The sequence below is a fragment of the Salvelinus namaycush genome, chromosome 13 (genome assembly GCF_016432855.1).
Source record: "Salvelinus namaycush isolate Seneca chromosome 13, SaNama_1.0, whole genome shotgun sequence".
Lineage (NCBI taxonomy): Eukaryota > Metazoa > Chordata > Actinopteri > Salmoniformes > Salmonidae > Salvelinus > Salvelinus namaycush.
This window is the reverse complement of record NC_052319.1, coordinates 21976501-22001197: the sequence shown is the minus strand read 5'-3', so window position 1 is coordinate 22001197 and position 24697 is coordinate 21976501. Positions and strand designations below refer to the sequence as shown.

Here is a 24697-nt window from a genome sequence, read left to right as displayed (position 1 = left end):
CCAGGACTTGTACTCCGAGCATGCACTGACCAACTGGCAAGTGTCTTCACTGACATTTTCAACCTCTCCCTGTCCGAGTCTGTAATACCAACATGTTTGAAGCAGACCACCATAGTCCCTGTGCCCAAGAACATGAAGGTAACCTGCTTAAATGACTACTGACCCGTAGTACTCACGTCTGTAGCCATGAAATGCTTTGAAAGGCTGGTCATGGCTCACATCAACACCATTATCCCAGAAACCCTCAACCCATTTTAATTTGCATACAGATCCACAGATGATGCAATCTCTATTGCATCTGGACAAAAGGAACACCTATGTGAGAATGCTATTAATTGACTATAGATCAGCGTTCAACACCATAGTGCCTTCAAAGCTCATCACTAAGCTAAGGACCCTGGGACTAAACACCTCTCTCTGCAACTGGATCCTGGACTTCCTGACGGGCCGCCCCAAGGTGGTAAGGGTAGGTAACAACACATCCGCCACGCTGATCCTCAACACAGGGGCCTCTCAGGGGTGCGTGCTCAGTCCCTTCCCGTACTCCCTGTTCACTCATGACTGCCCTGCCAGGCACGACTCCAACACCATCATTAAGTTTGCTGATGACACAACAGTGGTAAGCCTGATCACAGACAACGATGAGACAGCCTATAGGGAGGAGATCAGAGAACTGACCGTGTGATGCAAGGACAACAACCTCTCCCTCAACATGATCAAGACAAAGGAGATGATTGTGGACTACAGGAAAAGGAGGACCGAGCACGTCCCCATTCTCATCGACGGGGCTGTAGTGGAGCAGGTTGAGAGCTTCAAGTTCCTTGGCGTCCACATCATCTACACACTAACATGGTCCAAGCACACCAAGACAGTCGTGAAGAGGGCATGACAAAACCTATTCCCCCTCAGGAGACTGAAAACATTTGGCATGGGTCCTCAGATCCTCAAAAAGTTTTACAGCTGCACCATCGAGAGCATCCTGAAGGTCGTATCACTGCCTGGTATGGCAACTGCTCGGCCTCCGACCGCAAGGCACTACAGAGGTTAGAGGGCACGGCCCAGTACATCAACGGGGCCAAGCTTCCTCTAAACCTCTAAACCAGGCAGTGTCAGAGGAAGGCCCTAAAAATTGTCAAAGACTCCAGCCACCCTAGTCATGGACTGTTCTCTCTGCTACCAAACGGCAAGCGGTACTAGAGAGCCAAGTCCAGGTCCAAGAGGCTTCTAAACATCTTCTACCCCAAAACATCTAACCAAATGGCTACCCAGACTATGCATTGCCCCCCCCCCCCCCCCCCCTTCTACACTGTTGCTACTCTCTGTTATTATCTATGTATAGTCACTTTAATAACTCTACCTACATGTACATATTACCTCAATTACCTCGACATCGGTGCCTCCGCACATTGACTCTGTACCGGTACCCCTTGTATATAGCCCTGCTATTGTTATTTACTGCTGCTCTTTAATTATTTGTTATTCTTATTACTTTTTTTCTTTTTAGGTATTTTCTCAATCTACATTGTTGGTTAAGGGCTTGTAAATAAGCATTTCACTGTAACGTCTACATCTGTTGTATTCGGCGCATGTGACAAATACTATTGTATTTTATGTTTTTTGCAACTGCACTTGAAGAAACTTTCAAAGTTCTTGAAATTTTCCGCATTGACTGACCTTCATGTCTTCAATTAATGATGGACTGTCATTTCTCTTTGCTTATTTGAGCTGTTCTTGTCGTAATATGAACTTGGTCTTTTACCAAATAGGGCTATCTTCTGTATACCACCCCTACCTTGTCACAACACAACTGATTGGATCAAATGCATTAAGAAGGAAAGAAATTCCACAAATTAACTTTTAACAAGGCACACCTGTTAATTGAAATGCATTCCAGGTAACTACCTCATGAAGCTGGTTGAGAGAATGCCAAGAGTGTGCAAAGCTGTCATCAAGGCAAAGGGTGGCTACTTTGAATTTGTTTAACACTTTTTCGGTTACTATATGAATCCATATGTGTTATTTCAAAGTGTTGATGTCTTCACTATTATTCTACAATGTAGAAAATAGTAAAAATAAAGAAAAACTCAGGAATGAGTAGCTGTGTCTGAACTTTTTACTGGTACTGTATATATACACTACCAACTGAACAAGAAGACAAGTACATTAGAGTGTCTAGTTTGAGAAACAGACACCTCAAGTCCTAAACTGGCAGCTTCATTAAATAGTACCCGCAAAACACCAGTCTCAACGTCAACAGTGAAGAAGCAACTCCGGGATGCTGGCCGGAGAAAAATCAGCAGTTTCCAGCTACAATAGTCATTTACAACATTAACAATGTCTACACTGTATTTCCGGAATAATTTGATGTTATTTTAATGGACAAAAAAATGTGCTTTTCTTTCAAAGACAAGATCATTTCTAAGTGACCCCAAACTTTTGAAAGGTGGTGTATGTATATTTTGTAATATTCGGGACTCTGACATTGCTCGTTCTAAAATGTCTTAATTTGTTTGTTTTCCTTTTTTTTCTCGATTTTTGTCTATGGTTAGGTATTACTGCACTTTTGGAGCTAGAGATATAAGCATTTCGCTGAACCTGCGATAACATCTGCAAAATATGTGTATACGACCAATAAAAGTTTATTTGATTTTATAATTGAGAGAGAGAGACAGTGACAGAGCTCACCTCTCCATGCCAAACACGAAGCACCTGGCAGGCGAGATCAGTAGGACAGACCTAGCTCTTCCCTGTGCTGTGCTTGGGTGGGGTGGGGGGTCAGGGGAGTCCGGATGCTTCCGTGGCTTTGAGGGCATGCCCAGACCATTCTAGCAGACACCTGTGAGAACACCTGTCATTGCCATTAGTGGGCAGGCAAGCATGGAGGGGAGAGGGGGAGAGGGAAGGTGAGAAAGAGGAACAGAGAGAGGGAGGGAGGGGAGAGAGATGGGAGGAGAGGAAAGAGCGAGAGGGAGAGAAAGAAGAAGAGAGGGAAGTCTTTCTTTCACCACAGTCCAACTAAGCATTCCCCATCTGGCCTTCTGGCCAGCCCAACACACACCTAACCCAGCATGACACCTAACCTGCACAGGACACATCCATGGAATGCCTTCAAAAGGTCTGAATGGATTTTATAGCCCGCCTCTCTTGTCTTTATGGAGGAGTAGCTACTTCTGCCAAACTGCAGAAATCGAAAGAATTTTCCCTGATACCGATAGAATGCACCCACACACACACACACACACACACACACACACACACACACACACACACACACACACACACACACACACACACTTGGAGCTCTCAGCTCTGTGTGTATAGGAGTCTGAGCTGGTAGGTGTTGTGGAGGGTGTATATAAATTAATGATCTCATTTGTCATCTAAACAAACACATACACACACATGCACGCACTGTGTCCTTCTCAGGTAAAAAAAACAAGGACACTGAACATCTGAGACTGTCGTCAGTTCTCTTCTTCCTGGAAAGTATCTCACCCCCCCCCCCCCCCCCCCCGGTTCTCTCTTTCTGTGTTTCTCTCTCTCTCCATCTCGCCCCCCTCTCTCTGTAGGGGAGAGTGAATGTGGGATGTGAATGTGGTGAGGGGAATGTGATTTTCTGATTGAGTCCCACCCACACACTCTGTCCTCTTGGCCCCTGCTGAAAGTATGTTTCTGTGATGTAGACTGCCTGCTCCACCAGTGGGCCTGCTCACAGGTACAATAAAACAGCAGAAAGCGGGAGGGAGAGAGAGCGACAGAGAGAGACTGTTTCCTTCATCTGCGTTCCTCTTTTAGTGTTTGTTTCCCTTTGGAGCATGTCATTCAGATAGGCCAGATGTCTCTGTGTAGGTACTACAGGCAGGTACAGTATTTAGAGTTTTTGTCTTCTTTTGATCTGGAAAGTCTGGTCTGTGCTTCCGTCGCTTCACGTTGAGGTGATGGTCTGGTCAGTTTGCTTATTTTTACCAAGAATACCACACTTTCTGCCTTGTCTTCTCACTGCTTGTAGCTCAAAGCCCACTCACTCACACATTCCTTCATGCAGTGGTGGAAAAAGTACTCAATTCTCCTACTTGAGTAAAAGTAAAGATACCTTAATAGAAAATATACCTTAATAGATATCTTAATAGAAAAGTGAAAGTCACCCAGTAAAATACTACTTGAGTAAATGTCTAAAAGTATTTGGTTTTAAATATGCTTAAGTATCAAAAGTAAATGTAGTAATTTTAAATTGCTTATATTGTAGTGAAGTTGTCAAAATATAAATAGGCCAAAAAACTACTTAAGTAGTACTTTAAAGTATTTTTACTTAAGTACTTTACACCATTGCCTTCATGTTACATAGGGCATGACAGTGGCTGTATAATGTCGTCTTCATACAACCACATGTCAGTATAGTGTGGTAAGTGGGAGTTACAGAGCATGCGATATCTTCTGGCTTGACTTGACCCTATAGCCTACTGGTGTAGGAGAAGTCAGGGATGGGAATGTCGTTCCACTGACATGGATAGAGAGAGGGGTTTGTGATTCTAGGTGGGAGATGGGAGAAGAGGTGAGGAGATTAGGAGTTTGTGAATGTAGGTTGGAGATGGAGGGAGACGGGAGAAAGGGATGTAGGATTTGCGAGTGGGGGTTGAAAATGAAGGGAGATGGGAGAGAGGGATGAAGGATTTGTGAGTGGGGGTTGAAAATGAAGGGAGATGGGAGAGAGGGATGAAGGGTTTTTGAATGAAGGTTGGATGTTGGAGATGGAGTGAGATGGCACGAGAGGGAGAAAAGGAGAGGTGAGAAGGTGTGTTTAGGCCAGCTGAGCTTCCTTGTGAGAGGTAATAGTTGAGCTCCGCAGGGTTGGAATGTAAACAGCCTGGGCCTGCAGGAGCATACAGTTCAGAGGGAGATACAGCCCTCTACAGCCAGCAGAACCAACCTCACAATCTGTCTCTATCACCATCCCTTTATTCATCTATACCTCTACATCTCTATCCCTCTATAACTCTATAACTCATTCCACATCTCTCTCTTTCTAGAACTAAACTCTCCCTCTCCCCTACCCTCCCCTCTTTCTCTCCCCCTCTCCCCTCCCCTCTCTCTCACTCTCTCTCTAGAACAAAACTCTCCCCTCCATCTCTCTCTCTCTCTCTCTGTCCTCTCTCTAGAACTAAACTATCCATCTTAGTCTTTCTCTACTTGCTCTCTATATCTCTCTCTCCAACCAAACTTCCTTGAAATTGATAATACATACTTCAACCCATCAGGGTACCTTAACCTAGCCCTGCCATGCCGCTAATAGCACAGCCTTGGGGACGTCAATTTGTTTTCCAAGTCAAACTGCAGGCCAACTAAGACGTAATGTTTTCTCAGCTTCACTCTTCAGCCAGCTTGTCCTCTCAATCGTCCACTGAGTGTCTTTTTGGGTCAAGAGTCACTCTGTCCCACGTGACTGGAATGAAAATTCTAGTGAGATATTTTTCCAAACATGGAGGGGAAGGTAGTTATTTTATCCTAATCTCCTTTTTTTTTTGACAACTGGGGTTTTGTGTTCTCTAGTTCAGTTTAGTCTGATCTCTTGAATGTTCCTCAAGGGGAATTTGTTTGCATTATAAAAAGTAATGACAAATATTGAATTGGAGAGTCGGGTATCTACATGATATTTACACATGTGGATGGCAACTGAGATGATCTATTCTGAGGTGCATACCTCAGAGATGTTGTTCACCCACCTGAACCATTCTTTCAGATGATTAGAGTGCAGTGAAAGAGAAAGAGAGAGAGAGAGAGAAAGGCTGTTGAAGTCTTCAGAGCGGTAAATAAAGTGTTTAGTTCAACTTGTATTTCTGTCTCTTTAAGCTCCGAAAGACACACATTTAGTCTGACCCGGTGGCTCTCATGTTGAATTGCATTCTTCCGTTCGGCAGAGCATAGCAGCTGCCATTTCTGATGATTGTTTTCCTCCTCTGTAAATGTAAGGAAGGTATTGCAGGGAGTTTTTTTGTGATTATCTCTTTCCTTTTAAAAATACAGGGTAGTGTGCCCATTCTCTCCCCCAAATGCCCCAATTTCAATAACCATTATCCCAAATATCAGGCAGACGTTTTGTTTGGGAGTAGCGAGAAAGAAATCCATTCAGGTCAATTTCTCTCTATTGTTGTCCTTATTTTCCACAAAATACTTTTCAGTTTCTACAGATAATGTTTTAGAGCATCTTGAGAAACGGGTAACCTTGTGCACTGCTGAGACCCAGATCTGTCCTCAGACCAGTCATTAACAAGGTCCTGTTTAAAGAAGCTAGAGAGGACTCTCAATTTGCTGGACCCAGACCAGTTTGGCCCCAGTTGGCCAACGGTATGTCCCATGGCTCTTCCCAAACACCAGGGCTCTTTCTCAATTCATCTTTCCACAATTCCTCACTTACTCTTTCTAACCTTCCCAACTGTATTGAAGGTCCAAGGTCCCTTCCCACAGACCTTCTCCTACAATGCCTTTTGGGAAGAGGTGATGCAAGAAGATGCGTGGAATTGAGGAAAGATTAATTGAGAAAGAACTCTGGCCTTATAGAATCAGATGTGACTGACTGAGTCATAAGGAAGCTGAAAGCTGTTGTCGGTCATTGGGGGAAAGCCTTGTTTGACTTGCTGGTATTGTTCTGTCCCAGGATGCATTGTTTTGGGCTTTGAGGACCAAGGTCAGGGGAGTAGAGGTGACCGCTGAACTATATCTTCCCCAAACAACAGGATGTTTTCTCATAAAACTCCCTAGTCAACAGAGGTTTGTGGGAAACTCTTTACGCTCGAGAAGGAAAATAAATTGTTTAGATTTACTTACTTATTTAAACTTCTTGAAGTAGTTTGTTGAAGGACGGAGAAGAACAAAATGAAATCTTGTTGTTTGAAAACATCTTGACATGAAGATGCAAAGACTGAAAGGTATCAAATCCAAATAAAATAAATGTCACTGTTGAGCTGCAGAATGAGGACCCAAAAGCGACGTAATAGTAACAGAGTCTTTATTCCAGAATAAAACAAATAATGATTCTCCTGGATACTATCCTCTCGTCAACAGAGAGGAACGACTGGAGACGCGACCACAGACTGCAGGTCGCTTCAGGAAGGCACTGGCCGTAGCTGACATTGACACCTGCTCACACGCAGCATCTGAAGAAGGCAAAGAACACGACAGGGCGGAACAAGGACACAGGAACAGCAAACGTCAAACAAGAATCCGACAAGGACAGAAGCGGAAAACAGAGGGAGAAATAGGGACTCTAATCAGAGGGCAAAATAGGGGACAGGAGTGAAAGAGTAAATGAGGTCGTTAGGAGAATGAGAAACAGCTGGGAGCAGGAACGGAACGATAGAGAGAGAGAAAGAGGGAAAGAACCTAATAAGACCAGCAGAGGGAAGCACAGGGACAAGACATGATGAAAGACAAAACATGACAGTACCCCCCCACTCACCGAGCGCCTCCTGGCGCACTCGAGGAGGAACCCTGGCGGCAACGAAGGAAATCATTAATCAACGAACGGTCCAGCACGTCCCGAGATGGAACCCAACTCCTCTCCTCAGGACCGTAACCCTCCCAATCCACTAAGTACTGGTGACCACGTCCCCGAGAACGCATGTCCATGATCTTCCGTACCCTGTAAATAGGAGCGCCCTCGACAAGGACGGGGGGGGGGGAGGGAAGACGAATGGGGGCGCGAAGAAAAGGCTTGACACAAGAGACATGGAAGACAGGGTGGACGCGACGAAGATGTCGCGGAAGAAGCAGTCGCACAGCGACAGGATTGACGACCTGAGAGACACGGAACGGACCAATGAACCGCGGAGTCAACTTGCGAGAAGCTGTCGTAAGGGGAAGGTTACGAGTGGAAAGCCACACTCTCTGACCGCGACAATACCTAGGACTCTTAATCCTACGTTTATTGGCGGCTCTCACAGTCTGCGCCCTGTAACGGCAAAGTGCAGACCTGACCCTCCTCCAGGTGCGCTCACAACGTTGGACAAAAGCCTGAGCGGAGGGAACGCTGGACTCGGCGAGCTGGGACGAGAACAGAGGAGGCTGGTACCCAAGACTACTCTGAAACGGAGATAGCCCGGTAGCAGACGAAGGAAGCGAGTTGTGAGCGTACTCAGCCCAGGGGAGCTGTTCTGCCCAAGACGCAGGGTTTCGAAACGAAAGGCTGCGTAATATGCGACCAATCGACTGATTGGCCCTTTCTGCTTGACCGTTAGACTGGGGATGAAACCCGGAAGAGAGACTGACGGAAGCACCAATCAAACGACAGAACTCCCTCCAAAACTGTGACGTGAATTGCGGACCTCTGTCTGAAACGGCGTCTAACGGGAGGCCATGAATTCTGAACACATTCTCAATGATGATTTGTGCCGTCTCCTTAGCGGAAGGAAGCTTAGCGAGGGGAATGAAATGTGCCGCCTTAGAGAACCTATCGATAACCGTAAGAATCACAGTCTTCCCCGCAGACGAAGGCAGACCGGTAATAAAGTCTAAGGCGATGTGAGACCATGGTCGAGAAGGAATGGGAAGCGGTCTGAGACGACCGGCAGGAGGAGAGTTACCTGACTTAGTCTGCGCGCAGTCCGAGCAAGCAGCCACGAAACGGCGCGTGTCCCGCTCCTGAGTAGGCCACCAAAACCGCTGGCGAATAGAAGCAAGCGTACCCCGAACGCCGGGGTGGCCAGCTAACTTGGCAGAGTGAGCCCACTGAAGAACAGCCAGACGAGTAGAGACAGGAACGAACAGAAGGTTACTAGGACAAGCGCGCGGCGACGCAGTGTGAGTGAGTGCTTGCTTTACCTGTCTCTCAATTCCCCAGACAGTCAACCCGACAACACGCCCCTCAGGGAGAATCCCCTCGGGGTCGGTAGAAGCCACAGAAGAACTAAAGAGACGGGATAAGGCATCAGGCTTGGTGTTCTTATTTCCCGGACGATAGGAAATCACGAACTCGAAACGAGCGAAAAACAACGCCCAACGAGCCTGACGTGCATTAAGTCGTTTGGCAGAACGGATGTACTCAAGGTTCTTATGGTCAGTCCAAACGACAAAAGGAACGGTCGCCCCCTCCAACCACTGTCGCCATTCGCCTATGGCTAAGCGGATGGCGAGCAGTTCGCGGTTACCCACATCATAGTTGCGTTCCGATGGCGACAGGCGATGAGAAAAGTAAGCGCAAGGATGGACCTTATCATCAGACTGGGAGCGCTGAGACAGAATGGCTCCCACGCCCACCTCTGAAGCGTCAACCTCGACAATGAATTGTTTAGTGACGTCAGGAGTAACAAGGATAGGGGCGGATGTAAAACGCTTCTTGAGGAGATCAAAAGCTCCCTGGGCGGAACCGGACCACTTAAAGCAAGTCTTGACAGAAGTCAGAGCTGTGAGAGGGGCAGCCACTTGACCGAAATTACGAATGAAACGCCGATAGAAATTAGCGAAACCGAGAAAGCGCTGCAACTCGACACGTGACTTAGGAACGGGCCAATCGCTGACAGCCTGGACCTTAGCGGGATCCATCTGAATGCCTTCAGCGGAAATAACAGAACCGAGAAATGTGACAGAGGAGACATGAAAGGCGCACTTCTCAGCCTTCACGTAGAGACAATTCTCTAAAAGGCGCTGGAGTACACGTCGAACGTGCTGAACATGAATCTCGAGTGACGGTGAAAAAATCAGGATATCGTCAAGGTAAACGAAAACAAAAATGTTCAGCATGTCTCTCAGTACATCATTAACTAATGCCTGAAAGACAGCTGGAGCATTAGCGAGACCGAACGGCAGAACCCGGTATTCAAAATGCCCTAACGGAGTGTTAAACGCCGTTTTCCACTCGTCCCCCTCTCTGATGCGTACGAGATGGTAAGCGTTACGAAGGTCCAACTTAGTAAAGAACCTGGCTCCCTGCAAAATCTCGAAGGCTGACGACATAAGGGGAAGCGGATAACGATTCTTAACCGTTATGTCATTCAGCCCTCGATAATCCACGCAGGGGCGCAGAGTACCGTCCTTCTTCTTAACAAAGAAAAATCCCGCTCCGGCGGGAGAGGAAGAAGGCACCACGGTACCGGCGTTGAGAGAAACAGACAGATAATCCTCGAGAGCCTTACGTTCGGGAGCCGACAGAGAGTATAGTCTACCCCGAGGGGGAGTGGTCCCCGGAAGGAGATCAATACAACAATCATACGACCGGTGAGGAGGAAGGGAGCTGGCTCTGGACCGACTGAAGACCGTGCGCAGATCATGATATTCCTCCGGCACTCCTGTCAAATCACCAGGTTCCTCCTGAGTAGAGGGGACAGAAGACACAGGAGGGATAGCAGACATTAAACACTTCACATGACAAGAAACGTTCCAGGATAGGATAGAATTACTAGACCAATCAATAGAAGGATTATGACATACTAGCCAGGGATGACCCAAAACAACAGGTGTAAAAGGTGAACGAAAAATCAAAAAGGAAATGGTCTCACTGTGGTTACCAGATACTGTGAGGGTTAAAGGTAGTGTCTCACATCTGATACTGGGGAGAAGACTACCATCTAAGGCGAACATGGGCGTGGGCTTCCCTAACTGTCTGAGAGGAATGTCATGTTTCCGAGCCCATGCTTCGTCCATAAAACAACCCTCAGCCCCAGAGTCTATCAAGGCACTGCAGGAAGCAGCTGAACCGGTCCAGCGTAGATGGACCGACAAGGTAGTACAGGATCTTGATGGAGAGACAGGAGTAGTAGCGCTCACCAGTAGCCCTCCGCTTACTGATGAGCTCTGGCTTTTACTGGACATGACATGACAAAATGTCCCGCAGAACCGCAATAGAGGCAAAGGCGGTTGGTGATTCTCCGTTCCCTCTCCTTAGTCGAGATGCGAATACCTCCCAGCTGCATGGGCTCAGTCTCTGAGCCGGTGGGAGGAGATGGTTGAGATGCGGAGAGGGGAAACACCGTTAACGCGAGCTCTCCTCCACGAGCTCGGTGACGAAGATCTACCCGTCGTTCTATGCGGATGGCGAGTGCAATCAAAGAGTCCACGCTGGAGGGAACCTCCCGGGAGAGAATCTCATCCTTAACCTCAGCGTGGAGTCCCTCCAGAAAACGAGCGAGCAACGCCGGCTCGTTCCAGTCACTGGATGCAGCAAGAGTGCGAAACTCTATAGAGTAATCCGTTATGGATCGATCACCTTGACATAGGGAAGCCAGGGCCCTGGAAGCCTCTTTCCCAAAAACTGAACGATCAAAAACCCGTATCATCTCCTCTTTAAAGTTCTGATAAACGTTAGAACACTCAGCCCTTGCCTCCCAGATAGCTGTGCCCCACTCCCGAGCCCGACCAGTAAGGAGTGATATGACGTAAGCGATCCGAGCTCTCTCTCTTGAGTATGTGTTGGGCTGGAGAGAGAACACAATATCACACTGGGTGAGAAAGGAGCGACACTCAGTGGGCTGCCCAGAGTAACATGGTGGGTTATTAACCCTAGGTTCCGGAGACTCGGAAGACCAGGAAGTAGCTGGTGGCACGAGACGAAGACTCTGAAACTGTCCTGAGAGATCGGAGACCTGAGCGGACAGGGTCTCAACGGCATGACGAGCAGCAGACAATTCCTGCTCGTGTCTGCCGAGCATTGCTCCCTGGATCTCGACGGCAGTGTTGCGAGAATCCGTAGTCGCTGGGTCCATTCTTGGTCGGATTCTTCTGTTGAGCTGCAGAATGAGGACCCAAAAGCGACGTAATAGTAACAGAGTCTTTATTCCAGAATAAAACAAATAATGATTCTCCTGGATACTATCCTCTCGTCAACAGAGAGGAACGACTGGAGACGCGACCACAGACTGCAGGTCGCTTCAGGAAGGCACTGGCCGTAGCTGACATTGACACCTGCTCACACGCAGCATCTGAAGAAGGCAAAGAACACGACAGGGCGGAACAAGGACACAGGAACAGCAAACGTCAAACAAGAATCCGACAAGGACAGAAGCGGAAAACAGAGGGAGAAATAGGGACTCTAATCAGAGGGCAAAATAGGGGACAGGAGTGAAAGAGTAAATGAGGTCGTTAGGAGAATGAGAAACAGCTGGGAGCAGGAACGGAACGATAGAGAGAGAGAAAGAGGGAAAGAACCTAATAAGACCAGCAGAGGGAAGCACAGGGACAAGACATGATGAAAGACAAAACATGACAGTCACATGCGCCGAATACAACAACTGTAGACTTTACCGTGAAATGCTTACTTATGAGCCCTTTTCCAACAATACAGTTAAAAAGTAAGAAAATTAGCAAATAGACTAAAACAATATATTAACACAAAATAAAAATAACTTGGATATATACAAGGAGTACAGAGTCAGTGTACTGGGGTGCGAGGTTGTTGGGATTATTGATTGAGGTAATATGTACATGTAGGTTTGGTTAGGTGATTGATTGAGGTAATATGTACATGTAGGTTTGGTTAGGTGATTGATTGAGGTAATATGTACATGTAGGTTTGGTTAGGTGATTGATTGAAGTACTATGTACATGTAGGTAGGAATCCAGTCTTTCACAGGCACAAATATGAATTGCGTTGGTGTAAGTCTTGCCCATAGCCATACGGTGTATTTTGGAGTTAAATTATTCACTTTCTGGTGTCCTCATCAACAATGCCCATCACAAACAACTGTACATTATGACAGTGGACAGTGGGCAGTCTGGTATTATAAAGACAGTAGAGGAGGGTCAAAATATGGCTGATGCATTACATGTATGTGTGTCTTGAGATTCCCTAATTAGATGTTCACACCCTGCAGTTGTCCTCAGAAGTAAAGCACCTAGCTCCAGCCCCAGCTCCTGCCCCAGCTCATGCCCCAGCCCCAGCTCCTGCCCCAGCTCCAGCCCCAGCTCCAGCTCCAGCTCCATGACCCGGAGTTTGTTTGATGAGTCACGCCTGATATCATTCATCCAGACTCATGATCACATTTTCCTGCTGCAATTTCAAAAGAGATTGAATAATTGATGTGGTCTTTGTCAGAATGGGAGGATAATCTGTGGCCTACAGAGCCAGATAGGGACAAGTCATCTGCTAATGTCTCACAGCAGGACCAGGCGTGTGTGTGTGTGTGTGTGTGTGTGTGTGTGTGTGTGTGTGTGTGTGTGTGTGTGTGTGTGTGTGTGTGTGTGTGTGTGTGTGTGTGTGTGAGAGAGTGCGTGCGGTGTGTGCTTTTGCGAGTGTATGTGTGTGTGCTGAGGGATGATCCAAGATGGTGCAGCTAATCAAGGAGACGGCCCAGCCGGCCTGTTTCTGCCTCATCTCTCCTCTGATGTAGAGTAATGGCCTGTAGGAGACTGTAGGAGCCACCACTGGGGCAGAGAGGAGCTATCGTGCACCACACTCACAGATTAAAGTCATCATTCACCCACTCTTACTGGATAGGATACTGCCCCTAGCCCCCTTCACAAGGATGCTGAGGGAGCTGGGAGTTGCTACAGATGTACATGTACAGGAGTGGTGATAGAATGGTGTTCTCAGATGGTTTACTGTCCCCTCTATCTCTTTCTCCATTTCTCTCTCTCCGCATCGCTCTCCCCCACTCACTCCCTCTCTCTCTCTCCTGTGTACATATTGGGTCAGAACAGCTGTGGCACTTCAAAGATTGTCTACTTTACGGACAAACACACGAGCACACACAGACACACACTCAGGGAGGAGGAGATGGCTGGATGTCACAGCACAGGGAGGAGGAGGGCAGCAGAGGAGGGCTGGAGGAGTGCACGGGGGAGGGGAGCGTATCTGCGCCCTCTTGTGTAGGGATCAGTGTTCATAGACAATGAGGCAGAGCCATTGAGAGTCCTGTCACATCCGTCAGTAGGGCAGGGGGAGAGGGCGGGACTGGTGAGTGGACAGGGGACAGGGTGAATGAAGAGGGGAGTGGAGAAGGGAACGGAGGAAGGAGAGGAGTGGAGGGAGTATGGGATGGAGGCAATGGAGGGGAGGGGGGTCGGTTGGAGCCTGAATAGGGTACTCTGTAAGAGTCTGTAGCAGGACGAAACAGAACGGGATGCTGGCCCATTGAAGTGAGGGGACCTTGGAGCAGAGCAGAGTACAGCTAGCAGGCTATAACATGCTGTACAGAGCTGGATGATCTCTGCCTCCTCTCCACACTTTCATCACAGATCAGTATGCAAATAATGTTCCCTACTCTTCACGTCAAAGGAGGAAGAGGTTCGACAGAGATTTTGAGGTTGAGTCAAGGATATAGGGAGGGAAATAGATTTAGCAGTACATAGATTCAACAGCAAATATTTTCTCAGTCCACTAAATACATTTGTAGAGTCTATATCGGTACGAAGGCACGTGTACAAAGGTAAGTCCACAAGAGTCAATGTACATACAGTCCACTGCATGGTCCCAAGCTATCACAGTGGTTGTGATCGTAGTACTAAATACTGTACTCGTAGCCTACTAAAACCAAGCAAACCAACTGATATGTTCTGTTGTGGCAAAAATGGTTCTGTTACAGTCTAATGCTAAGTAAATGCTTGAGTTGAAAAGTACTATATATATATATATATATATATATATATACTGTATCAACTGGTAATTTTCCATAGCTGTCCGCTACCCTCTTCACACACCGCACAAAGGCGTGATTTGCTGGTGGCTCCTTATCGCTTTGGGCACTAGAGGCCCAGCTCAATGCCAAATTCTTCTTCATACTGAATAGGCTTTAAAAAACAAATCACTTCCTTCTCTTAGACATGTAGGCTAGGAGAGGCAAGCAGCTCATTGTGTAAAATAAGTGTATAATGACTGTGTGACTCTGTAACTTTTGAGTTCCCCTCCTGTTTATCCTGAGAGTGATCTCCCTTGCAATTGCTTGAATAAACTCTTACTGCTGATAAAGAAGTTCTGCCTGATTCCTGGAGTAAGTTTTTGTCAACACTCCTCTACAGACACATTTATTCCTCATATTTACAAACCATAATTAATAGTCAACATGATTGTTGTCAAATGTCACTGAACGACAGTCTTATCTACAGAGTGCCATCCATGTTTAAGGAAGAGCCATTTCCCATCTCTTTAACTGTCTAGTTCACTGTTAGCGGTTTGTTTCATTAGCATTTATTACTTCCTCTGTAAAAATAGAATTAATTTCCCTCCCAAACATAATTTCTCGGCTGTAAAAGTGATGAATCCTCCATCCTCTCACTAATTGTACTTTCAGCTATTTTATTTGCACATGAAAAATCCATGATTTTTTTCTGTAGCGGGTTGCCGAGGGCAGAATACTTATTGCCTCCAAAAGTGGCAAAGTTGGAGAAATGAGGTGTCAAACTTGGGTTTGAGGGTAAATAGACAGTGTTGTTGGAGGCACATCATTGTTGTTGGCCCTACTAATAGAGGAGATGCATCTGAGAGTGCTGCTGCAATTTATCAGCAAATCAGTCCAGGTCTGGAATAATTGACTTCATTTAGACTTAATTTAACTTCATTTCGTTTTTTTAGCAATGGCCTTTTCTATTCCTCAAACCAATGTGTTATAGTTCTCATCAAACTGGCATGTCGAGTAAATTACTTGTTGGAATTATGTTTCTTCTGTTAGTCTTACTTTAAAATGTCAGTAGCTCAATTTAACAAAAAATCATCCAAAATGTAATGTCAAACTCATATAACAGGATTAGGAAACTGGTCTAGAATACTTTGTATTGGACATGAATAGTGATATTGACATGTCCTCCACCTCTCCTCATCACTATGTCATATATCATTATTTCTAAATGAACACTTGTAGTTGGAACTGTAACACAGGTTCAAGCCTCTACACTGTGACCTCATTCCACCACTGCCTTGAGGCCCTACGGGCCTGCTCACAGACAGACATACAGTACAAACCGCTCCATCCAGCCCAGCCCGGGCAGGCAGGAATTGTACAACCGTCACCCCACTCAGAGTGCCTGTCACAGCTGGGGGTAGAGTGATGGTAGTATTGGTATTCGGAGTGCATGGGCCCTGTGGTATTCAGAGTAGGACTGTCTTTGAGCTGGCTTTGTTCCAGACCGGGGTGAAGAGAGGGAGTGGCGGTAGGGGCGAGGGGTCAGGGGTTAAGCCGATGGGATCCTCGGAGATGGGGCCTCGCTGAGAAAAGATGGTAATGACCTGAACGATGATTCACCACATAGGCATCCATCACACACCAACCTCCCATTGAGACAAACAGAGCTACGGCAGTGGAAGGAGGGGTGTGAATGTGTGAGTGTTTTGAATCACGTCATCTCAGCACTGCTAGCGCGGGGGTATGCGGGATGGTATTTGAAGTGCTTGTTGACTGTCATGGTGGTAGAGTAACGCCTTTATATGAGGCTAATAAAAAGCTTCTGTTTTTCTTTTTCCATTTGAGGCCCAAGCTCTTATCGGTTGTGAGTTTAAACTGTTCTAGTTGTCTAATTTCATCACAGTGTGTCAGTATGGCTGGCTGGCCTACATGACAGACTGCAGCTTTCTCTCTCTCAGCTCATTTCTCTCTCTCCCTCTCTCTCTTTCATTCTTTCTCTCCCTTCCTCTCTCTCTTTCATTCTTTCTCTCTCTGTCTGTCTCTTTCTTTCTCTCTCATTTTTCACTCTCCATCTCTATCTCTTTCCCTCATTCTCTCTTTCTCCCCCACCCTTTCTCTTTCTGTATCTTTCTCCCCCTCCCACCTCTCGCTCTCTCTCTCTCCGTTCTCTCCCTCTCTCTGTTCAGTGCAGTATGAGCAAGGTTAATTAAAGAGTCTCTCAGAACAGAGAGATAACACCCAGCCTCATCTCAGGGACAGCAGACACATCATCTGCATCCCAAATGGCAACCTATTCCCTATATAGTGCAGTACTTTTGACCAGGGTCCATTGGGCTCTGTTCAAAAGTAGTGCAATACGTAGTGAATAGTTTGCTTTTGTGACACAGACACGGCTAGCTTACTCCTCTCTCGCAATGAGCTAAATATCGATTTATTTCACTAATCAATTTGTCTCTTTCTTCCTTACTCTCTTTCCTTTTCTTTCTGATGCTTTTGGACACTTTAATCTGTGTCCAGATTCCAGTCTTGGGGTATCTGTTTTCATACCATGATGTAGTCTCTGTAGTATCCCCTAGCCCTGTTGTGCATGACAATGTTCCACTGTGTGAAGAATAAGCCAAAATGTTGGTCGATGTGGTTGTGTTGTGTGTTATGGATGATCCGTCTTAAAGTCAATACTCGATAGAGAACCCGAATGGCAGACTTTTTCTCCAGTGCGCAAAGAGGACCCCCATTCACTGTAAGAGATTAGAGGAGAGGAGGAGGGGAGAGGAGGGGAGAGAGGAGGGAGGCAAGTGACACAGTGGGGGTATAAGCTGGCCCTAGTCCGTGCCAACTCCAGCCTCTCTCTCTCCCAGCACTAGGGTTAGGCCAGCAGCACCACAGCTATTTTTAGTGAGACTGAGAGACCTAGACACAGTAACAAACATGAGAGAGAGAGGGCCATCTCTCAGGCTCCCATACAAAATGCCAATGCTGCTCTGATAGCCAAGTGTGTGTGTTTGTGTGTGTGTGCCCCAGCACTGAGCAGCAAGACCAGTCTCCTGGTGCAGCATTCGTAATTAAACCCAAAACATGCGGTTAAAAAAAAAATGCAATTGGGCAGTGGAGAAAGAGCGGGTGGCAGTGTGGTAGAGGATTGGAGGACGGTGTGTGTCTGCCTCTGTGTGTGTGTGTGTGTGTGTGTGTGTGTCTGTCTGTCTGTCTGTCTGTCTGTCTGTCTGTCTGTCTGTCTGTCTGTCTGTCTGTCTGTCTGTCTGTCTGTCTGTCTGTCTGTCTGTCTGTCTGTCTGTCTGTCTGTCTGTCTGTCTGTCTGTCTGCCTGCCTGCCTGCCTGCCTGCCTGCCTGCCTGCCTGCCTGCCTGCCTGCCTGCCTGCCTGCCTGCCTGCCTGCCTGCCTGTCTGCCTGCCTGCCTGCCTGCCTGCCTGCCTGCCTGCCTGCCTGCCTGCCTGCCTGCCTGCCTGCCTGCCTGCGTGCGTGCGTGCGTCCCAGCACTGAGCTGGGGCATTCTTAATTAAACCCAAGGCATGCGGTTCTAAAGGAATGTAAGTGGGCTGTGGTGTGGTAGAGGATTGGAGGATGGTGTGTGTGTGGAGGATTGGAAGTTGAAACACATTTCCATCCTAATGACATCTAGGCTGCAAATTAGGACGCAGCCCTGGTCCTATCTGGTTACCTGACCTCATAATCCACTGGCTGGCCCACTCAGATCCATGTTGACGCAATTAGCAAACATCAATAAGGTTCATGTCTTTTCATTGCATCTGTGTTGTTAGTAGCAATATTAAGCTCAACAGTTGCATCATTGTCAGGCAGCCAGCAGGCACTAGTCAGGCGGCCCCCTTGGCAACAGGTGAATGCTGCATCCAGTCACTCTTTTTGTGTGTGTTTATTTTGGTTTCCTAGGCAACGGAATGGGGCCCGGACGATGACACCAGGAGGTCCTGTCAGAGCAAAGGGAAGACGGAGGTAAACGATGACTTTAAGGGTCCCCCCCCCCCACACACACACACACAGGATGCCACCCTGAATAAGAGCTTTTACTTTAAAAGCTGGCAGTTGATTGGATGAGGAAGGGGCCCTTCTCCTCTCCTTCCAACGGCTGATAAACACTGTGATCATTTTGTTATTTCATTTTTTCTTTGAAAGAATTGAATACCTTGTCATTTTTTTCTCAAGATGGGAGAAACAAAAAAGCAGTCACTTCTTTCTTCTTTCTTCTTTCTGAAACCTGTAGAACCTCGTCTGAGTTCTAAAACAAAGTTACTTGATTTGCCAAAACAATATATTTAAGGAAAACTAAGAATTTTTATTACAATTTTCCCCCCCTCAATCGTCAGACAATGCTTCCCTCAATGTGTAAGACAAACCTTCAAGTAAGCAATTAGTTGCACTGTGTACTCCATGTACTGCATATCATGTTTATATGACAAATAAACTAACTTGAATTCTTTCTAAGAATTTGATGTGATTAGACTAGGTTTAGATGTGTTACATTTCATCTCACAGATGAAAGATAGACAGTCAATACAGTCATATCATTAAAGTGAGTGGTGAGTAATGCTGGCTCGTATTCATTAGTGCATACTGTTACAAACTGTAGCCAAATATTTTGCAATGAAAACAAGCGGCTTTTTTTTATCAGGTTTCTTATCAAGTACAGGTAGACCCACGCAGTTTCGGTCAATTTTCTTCCATTTGATTTCTAGTGAATAGAACCAAGGTACTGTACGTAATTCTCTAACCTATAACATCTCTGTACTCTACCACCCCCTGTAGGTGGAGTGTCAGAACTACATCCGCGTCCTGCTGGTCAATAAGACTGAGGTCATCACCTGTGGAACCAACGCCTTCCAGCCCCTCTGTATCACCCGGGAGGTAAGGGGGAAGGGGGAGGGTTGGATGGAATGATATCTGTCAGGGTGGATGGGGTTCGAGGAAGAAGTAGAATGGAGTGAAAACCTACAGGGGGCTGGGTAGGGGTGATAGGGAAGGAATGATGAGAAGGTAAAGGAGGATGGTGGGAGGAAGGAAGAGTGGATGGAGGGAAGAGGGGATAGAGTGATAACTGGCAGGATGGGGGGTGAATGATGGAGGGAATAAGATAAAGACTTGAATATAAACATCAAACAGCCATATGGTCTGAAGGAGACTTTAAAGGTGGGGGAAGACAGTAACAACACTATCATTTTCTTACTCTATCTCTCTATCTCTCTATCTCTTTCTCTGTTGCCCTATTTATCTTTCTCCCCCTCTCTCTCTATCTTTTCTATCTCTATCTTTTCTATCTCTATATCTCTATCTTTTCTATCGCTATCTATATCGCTCTCTATATCTCTATCTATATCTCTATCTTTTCTATCTCTATATCTCTATATTTTCTATCGCTATATCTCTATCTTTTCTATCTCTATCTGTATTTCTCTTTCCCTCTTCTCCCAGGTTGGGAATATGAGTAGTGTGTTGGATCGCGTGAACGGCGTGGCAAGGTGCCCCTACGACCCTCGCCATAACTCCACGGCGGTGGTGACGGAGAGCGGCGAGCTATACGCCGCCACGGTCATCGACTTCTCTGGTCGCGACCCTGTCATCTACCGGAGCCTCGGGGGCATGCCACCCCTCAGGACGGCCCAGTACAACTCCAAGTGGCTCAATGGTAACACACACACACACAAACACACACCACACACACACTGCCCACCATGTGTTAGCTCATTTATCATTGTGTAGTGTCAATTAAAGCGGATTGTTGCATAGGGGCTAAGATCTTTGTCAGAGATCCAGCACTTCCAGATGGTTAATTGTCTTGATACAGTCTATCAACCATGTTTCTCAGTGGAACTATGTCCTACCCTTTCCTAGTATCCTAGTACAAAGACCATGGTAATTTGACACCCCAAAAAGCGATTTGAGTAATCCACCACAGTGTTGTTGTATAGGGATCACAGAGGTAGGAAGGGTGTGGACAGTATGAGCTGGTATTGGCTGGCACCGTAGAAAAGCTAAGTTAGATAAACCTCCATCAGCCCCAAAAGTCATGGCTATGTGTCTATAATCTCCCTGTTGCTGACACCAAGTTTTTTTTTACTGAATGCATCTCCAAAATACATCCTGACTCATGCAGAAAAAAGACAAACCTTCCAGAGACGGTGCTTCTCATCTGCAGTAATTCAAACACAGCAGCCACACAATTATTGGCTTCACAGAGTAGGAGGAGAAAGGGGGAGGAAGGAGAAGAAAAGGGGAAGAAAAGGGGAGAGAGGAAGGGTGAGTAGGTAGAGGTAGACGCCACACTGGTAGACCAGGAGAGAGGAGATACACTCAGGAGTCAATGAATGGTATAAGAAGGGGAAGAAAGGGAGCGAAAGGGAGAGGAAAGGTGAGGCTTCATTAGTGGGCCAGGCGTAGGAGACGTGGGAGAAAGAGGAAAAGGGGGTCGGAGGCTGGAGAAGAGAAGTAAGACTCAGTAGGAGGAGACAGAAGGAGAAATGGGGTGAGGGGAAAGGTAGGAGGTAGTGGTATACAGGTATACAGGCCAGGCACAGGAGAGGTGATATACTCAGAGACTCAGAAGGCAGTGAGCAGTGTAATTATTCCTCGCGTCAGGGAGAGGGTGAAATTACAGCGTGCTGCATGCTTCATGCTACACAGGGCTCTCTTCTGACAGTGTGTGTGTCTGAGGTGTGTGTGTTGGGGAGGTGGGCTTTACCGAAGCCTCTCTAGCAAGAGAGTGAGGGAGCAAGCAAGGGAGGGAGGAGGGGAGAGGCGAAGAGAGTGCTCTGCTCATCAGCATAATCACAGCTAGTTGCAGACAGACAGGCAGATAGACACCACTCACTTTAGTTACACACCACCTTTTCTTTCCGTTCCCTCAGCCCACCTAAAAATACACACAGCCTCTTGGGGCAAAGCTCCATTTTCTTCCTCCAGAGTCTTGAGCTGGATCGAGCAGCCTCAGAGGAGACGGAGTGAGAATTAAAATCTCATTTCTAGTCATAAGCCTCCCCAGTTAGGGGGATTCACAAACAAACAGACAGAATAGAACAGAGGGGGTTCTGAATCTAATCAATCTGTTCTTTATTGGATTGGGACCTGCCAGGTGCTGACCAACTGTTTTATTATAAATGAGAATGAAGTGGGGAGCCTGGGGAGCATTGAGGATGTAGAAGTCCCTAAAGAACACAGGCAGGCAATAATCTCTCTCTCTCTCTCTCCTCTCTCTCTCTCTCTCCTCTCTCTCTCCTCTCTCTCTCTCTCTCTCTCTCTGTCTCTCTCTCTCTGTCTCTCTCTGTCTCTCTCTCTGTCTCTCTCTCTATCTCTCTCTCTCTCTCTCTCTCTCTCTCTCTCTCTCTCTCTCTTTCTCTCAAATTCAATTCAAAGCACTTTATTGGCATGGGAAACATATGTTTACGTTGCCAAAGCAAATGGAACAGACAATTAACAAAATGTAATTAAACAAGATAAAACATTAGTGAACATTGCACTCACAGAATATTTAAAAGAATATAGACATTTCAAATGTTACAACACTGTACATTGGCAATAATTATATTATTACCAATGTACAGTGTTGTAACAATGTGCAAGTAGTTGAAGTATGAAAGGGAAAATAAATATACAGATAAATATACGTTGTATTTACAATGTTGTTTCTGCTCCACTGTTTGCCCTTTTCTCATGGCAACGGGCCACAAATATTGCTGTTGTGATTGCTTTTTCCTAACAGATATGGGAGTTTATCAATGTTTGATTTGTTTTCAACTTCTTTGTGGGTCTGTGTGATCTGTGGAAAATATGTGTCTCTAATGTGGTCATCCATTTGGCAGGAGGTTAGGAAGTGTAGCTCAGTTTACACCTCATTTTGTGGAATAGCATTCTAGATTGCTCTGTTATTTTTGTTGATTCTTACCATTGGTTCAAATAGTTATCTTTTTGCTTTTTCATAATTTGGTTGGGTCTAAATGTGTTTCTGTCCTGTGGCTCTGTGGTGTCTGTTTTTGTTTGTGAACAGAGCCCCAGAACTAGCTGGCTGAGAAGACTCTTCTCTAGGTTAATCTGTGTAGGTGAGGGCTTTGTGGTGGAATGTGTGGGCATTGCTTCCTTTTAGGTGGTTGTAGAATTTAGCGGGTATAGTCCTAATTCTGCTCTGTTTGCATTACACAAAGTATACTTTGGCAGAATTCTGCATGCAGAGTCTCAATTGTGTGTTTGTCCCATTTCATTAATTATTGGTTGATGAGTGGACCCCAGACCTCACAACCATACAGGGCAATGGGTTTGATAACTGATTTAAGTATTTTTAGCCAGATCCTAATTGGGATGTTGAGTTTTATGTTCCTTTTGATGGCATAGAAGGCCCTTCTTTCCTTATCTCGTTCAGAGCCTTGTGGAAGTTACCCGTGGTGTTGGTGTTTAGGCCGAGGTAGGTGTAATTCTGGGGCAACAGTGTCTAGATATAGTTTGTATTTGTTGTCTTGGCTATTGGACCTTTTTTGGAAAACCATTATTTTTGTCTTACTGAGATTCACTGTCAGGGCCCATGTCTGACAAAATCTGTGCAAAATATCAAAGTGCTGCTGTAGGCCCTTCTCATTTGAGTCCGTAGGGTGAGGCCGGGTGAGGTGCTGCAGACTGTTCTAGTGCCCTCGGCAATTCAGTGATATACAGTGCCTTTGTAAATTATTCAAACTCATTGACTATTCCCACATTTTGTTACGTTAAAGCCTTATTCTACAATGGATTAAATAACAAAATGTCCTCAGCAATCTACACACACAATCTACACCCCAAAACGGCAAAGCGAAAACAGGTTTTTAGATATTCACACCCTATGAGATTCAAAATTTGAGCTCAGGTGCATCCTGTTTCCATTTATCACTCTTGAGATGACAGTGCATGTCAGAGCAAAAACCAAGCCATGAGGTCGAAGGAATTGTCCATAGAGTTCCGAGACAGGATTGTGTCGAGGCACAGATCTGGGGAAGGGTACCAAAAAATGTCTGCAGCGTTGAAGTCCCCAAAAACATAGTGGCCTCCATCATTCTTAAATGGAAAAAGTTTGGAACCACCAAGACTCTTCCTAGAGCTGTCCAAACTGTCCAAACTGAGCAATCGGGGAGAAGGGCCTTGGTCAGGGCCTTGGTCGGACCAAGAACCTAATGGTCTCTCTGACAGAGCTCTAGAGTTCCTCTGTGGAGATGGGAGAACCTTCCAGAAGGATAAACATCTCTGCAGCACTCCAATAATCAGGCCTTTATGGTAGGGTGGCCAGATGGAAGCCACTCCTCAGTAAAATGCACACACCTAAAGACTCTCAGACCATGAGAAACAAGATTCTCTGGTCTGATGAAACCAAGATTGAACTCTTTGGCCTGAATGCCAAGCGTTACGTCTGGAGGAAACCTGGCACCATCCCTACGGTGAAGCATGGTGGTGGCAGCATCATGCTGTGGGGATGTTTTTCATCGGCAGGGACTGGGAGACTAGTCAAGATTGAGGCAAAGGTGAACGGAGAAAAGTACAGATAGATCCTTGATGAAAAACTGCTCCAGAGCGAAGGTTCAACTTCCAACAGGACAACGTCCCTAAGCACACAGCCAAGACAACGCAGGAGTGGCTTCGGGACAAGTCTCTTAATGTCCTTGAGTGGCCCAGCCAAAGCCCGGACTTGATCCCGATCGAACATCTCTAAAGAGACCTGAAAATGGCTGTGCTGCAACACTCCCCATCCAACCTGACAGAGCTTGAGAGGATCTGCAGAGAAGAATGGGAGAAACTCCCCAAATACAGGTGTGCCAAGCTTGTAGCGCCATACCGAAGAAGACTCAAGGCTGTAATTGCTGCCAAAGGTGCTTCAACAAAGTATTGAGTAAAGGGTCTGAATACTTATGTCTAAAAAACTGTTTTTGCGTTGTCATTATGGGGTATTGTGTATAGATTGATGAAGGGAAAAACAATTTAATCTATTTTAGAATAAGGCTGTAACGTAACAAAATGTGGAAAATGTCAAGTGGTCTGAATACTTTCCGAAGGCACTGTATTTGTTGAAGATGGTGGGGCTCAAGCTGCATCCCTGTCTCACCACACAGCCCTGAGGAAAGAAATATGTGTGTTAATTGCCTATTTTATCTTCACACTGATTTTATTATGTTGTATGC

General features: G+C 46.2%; 1 protein-coding gene across 1 annotated transcript in view; it reads left to right on the top strand.

Moving 5' to 3' along the window:
- LOC120058330 (semaphorin-5B-like) overlaps positions 1 to 24697 on the top strand; it is a 126592-nt gene that overhangs the window by 29059 nt on the left and 72836 nt on the right. The window contains exons 4-6 of the mRNA XM_039006914.1: positions 18447 to 18509; positions 19320 to 19418; positions 19983 to 20196. Coding sequence (XP_038862842.1) covers positions 18447 to 18509; positions 19320 to 19418; positions 19983 to 20196 — 376 coding nt within the window. The remainder of the gene's footprint in view (positions 1 to 18446; positions 18510 to 19319; positions 19419 to 19982; positions 20197 to 24697) is intronic.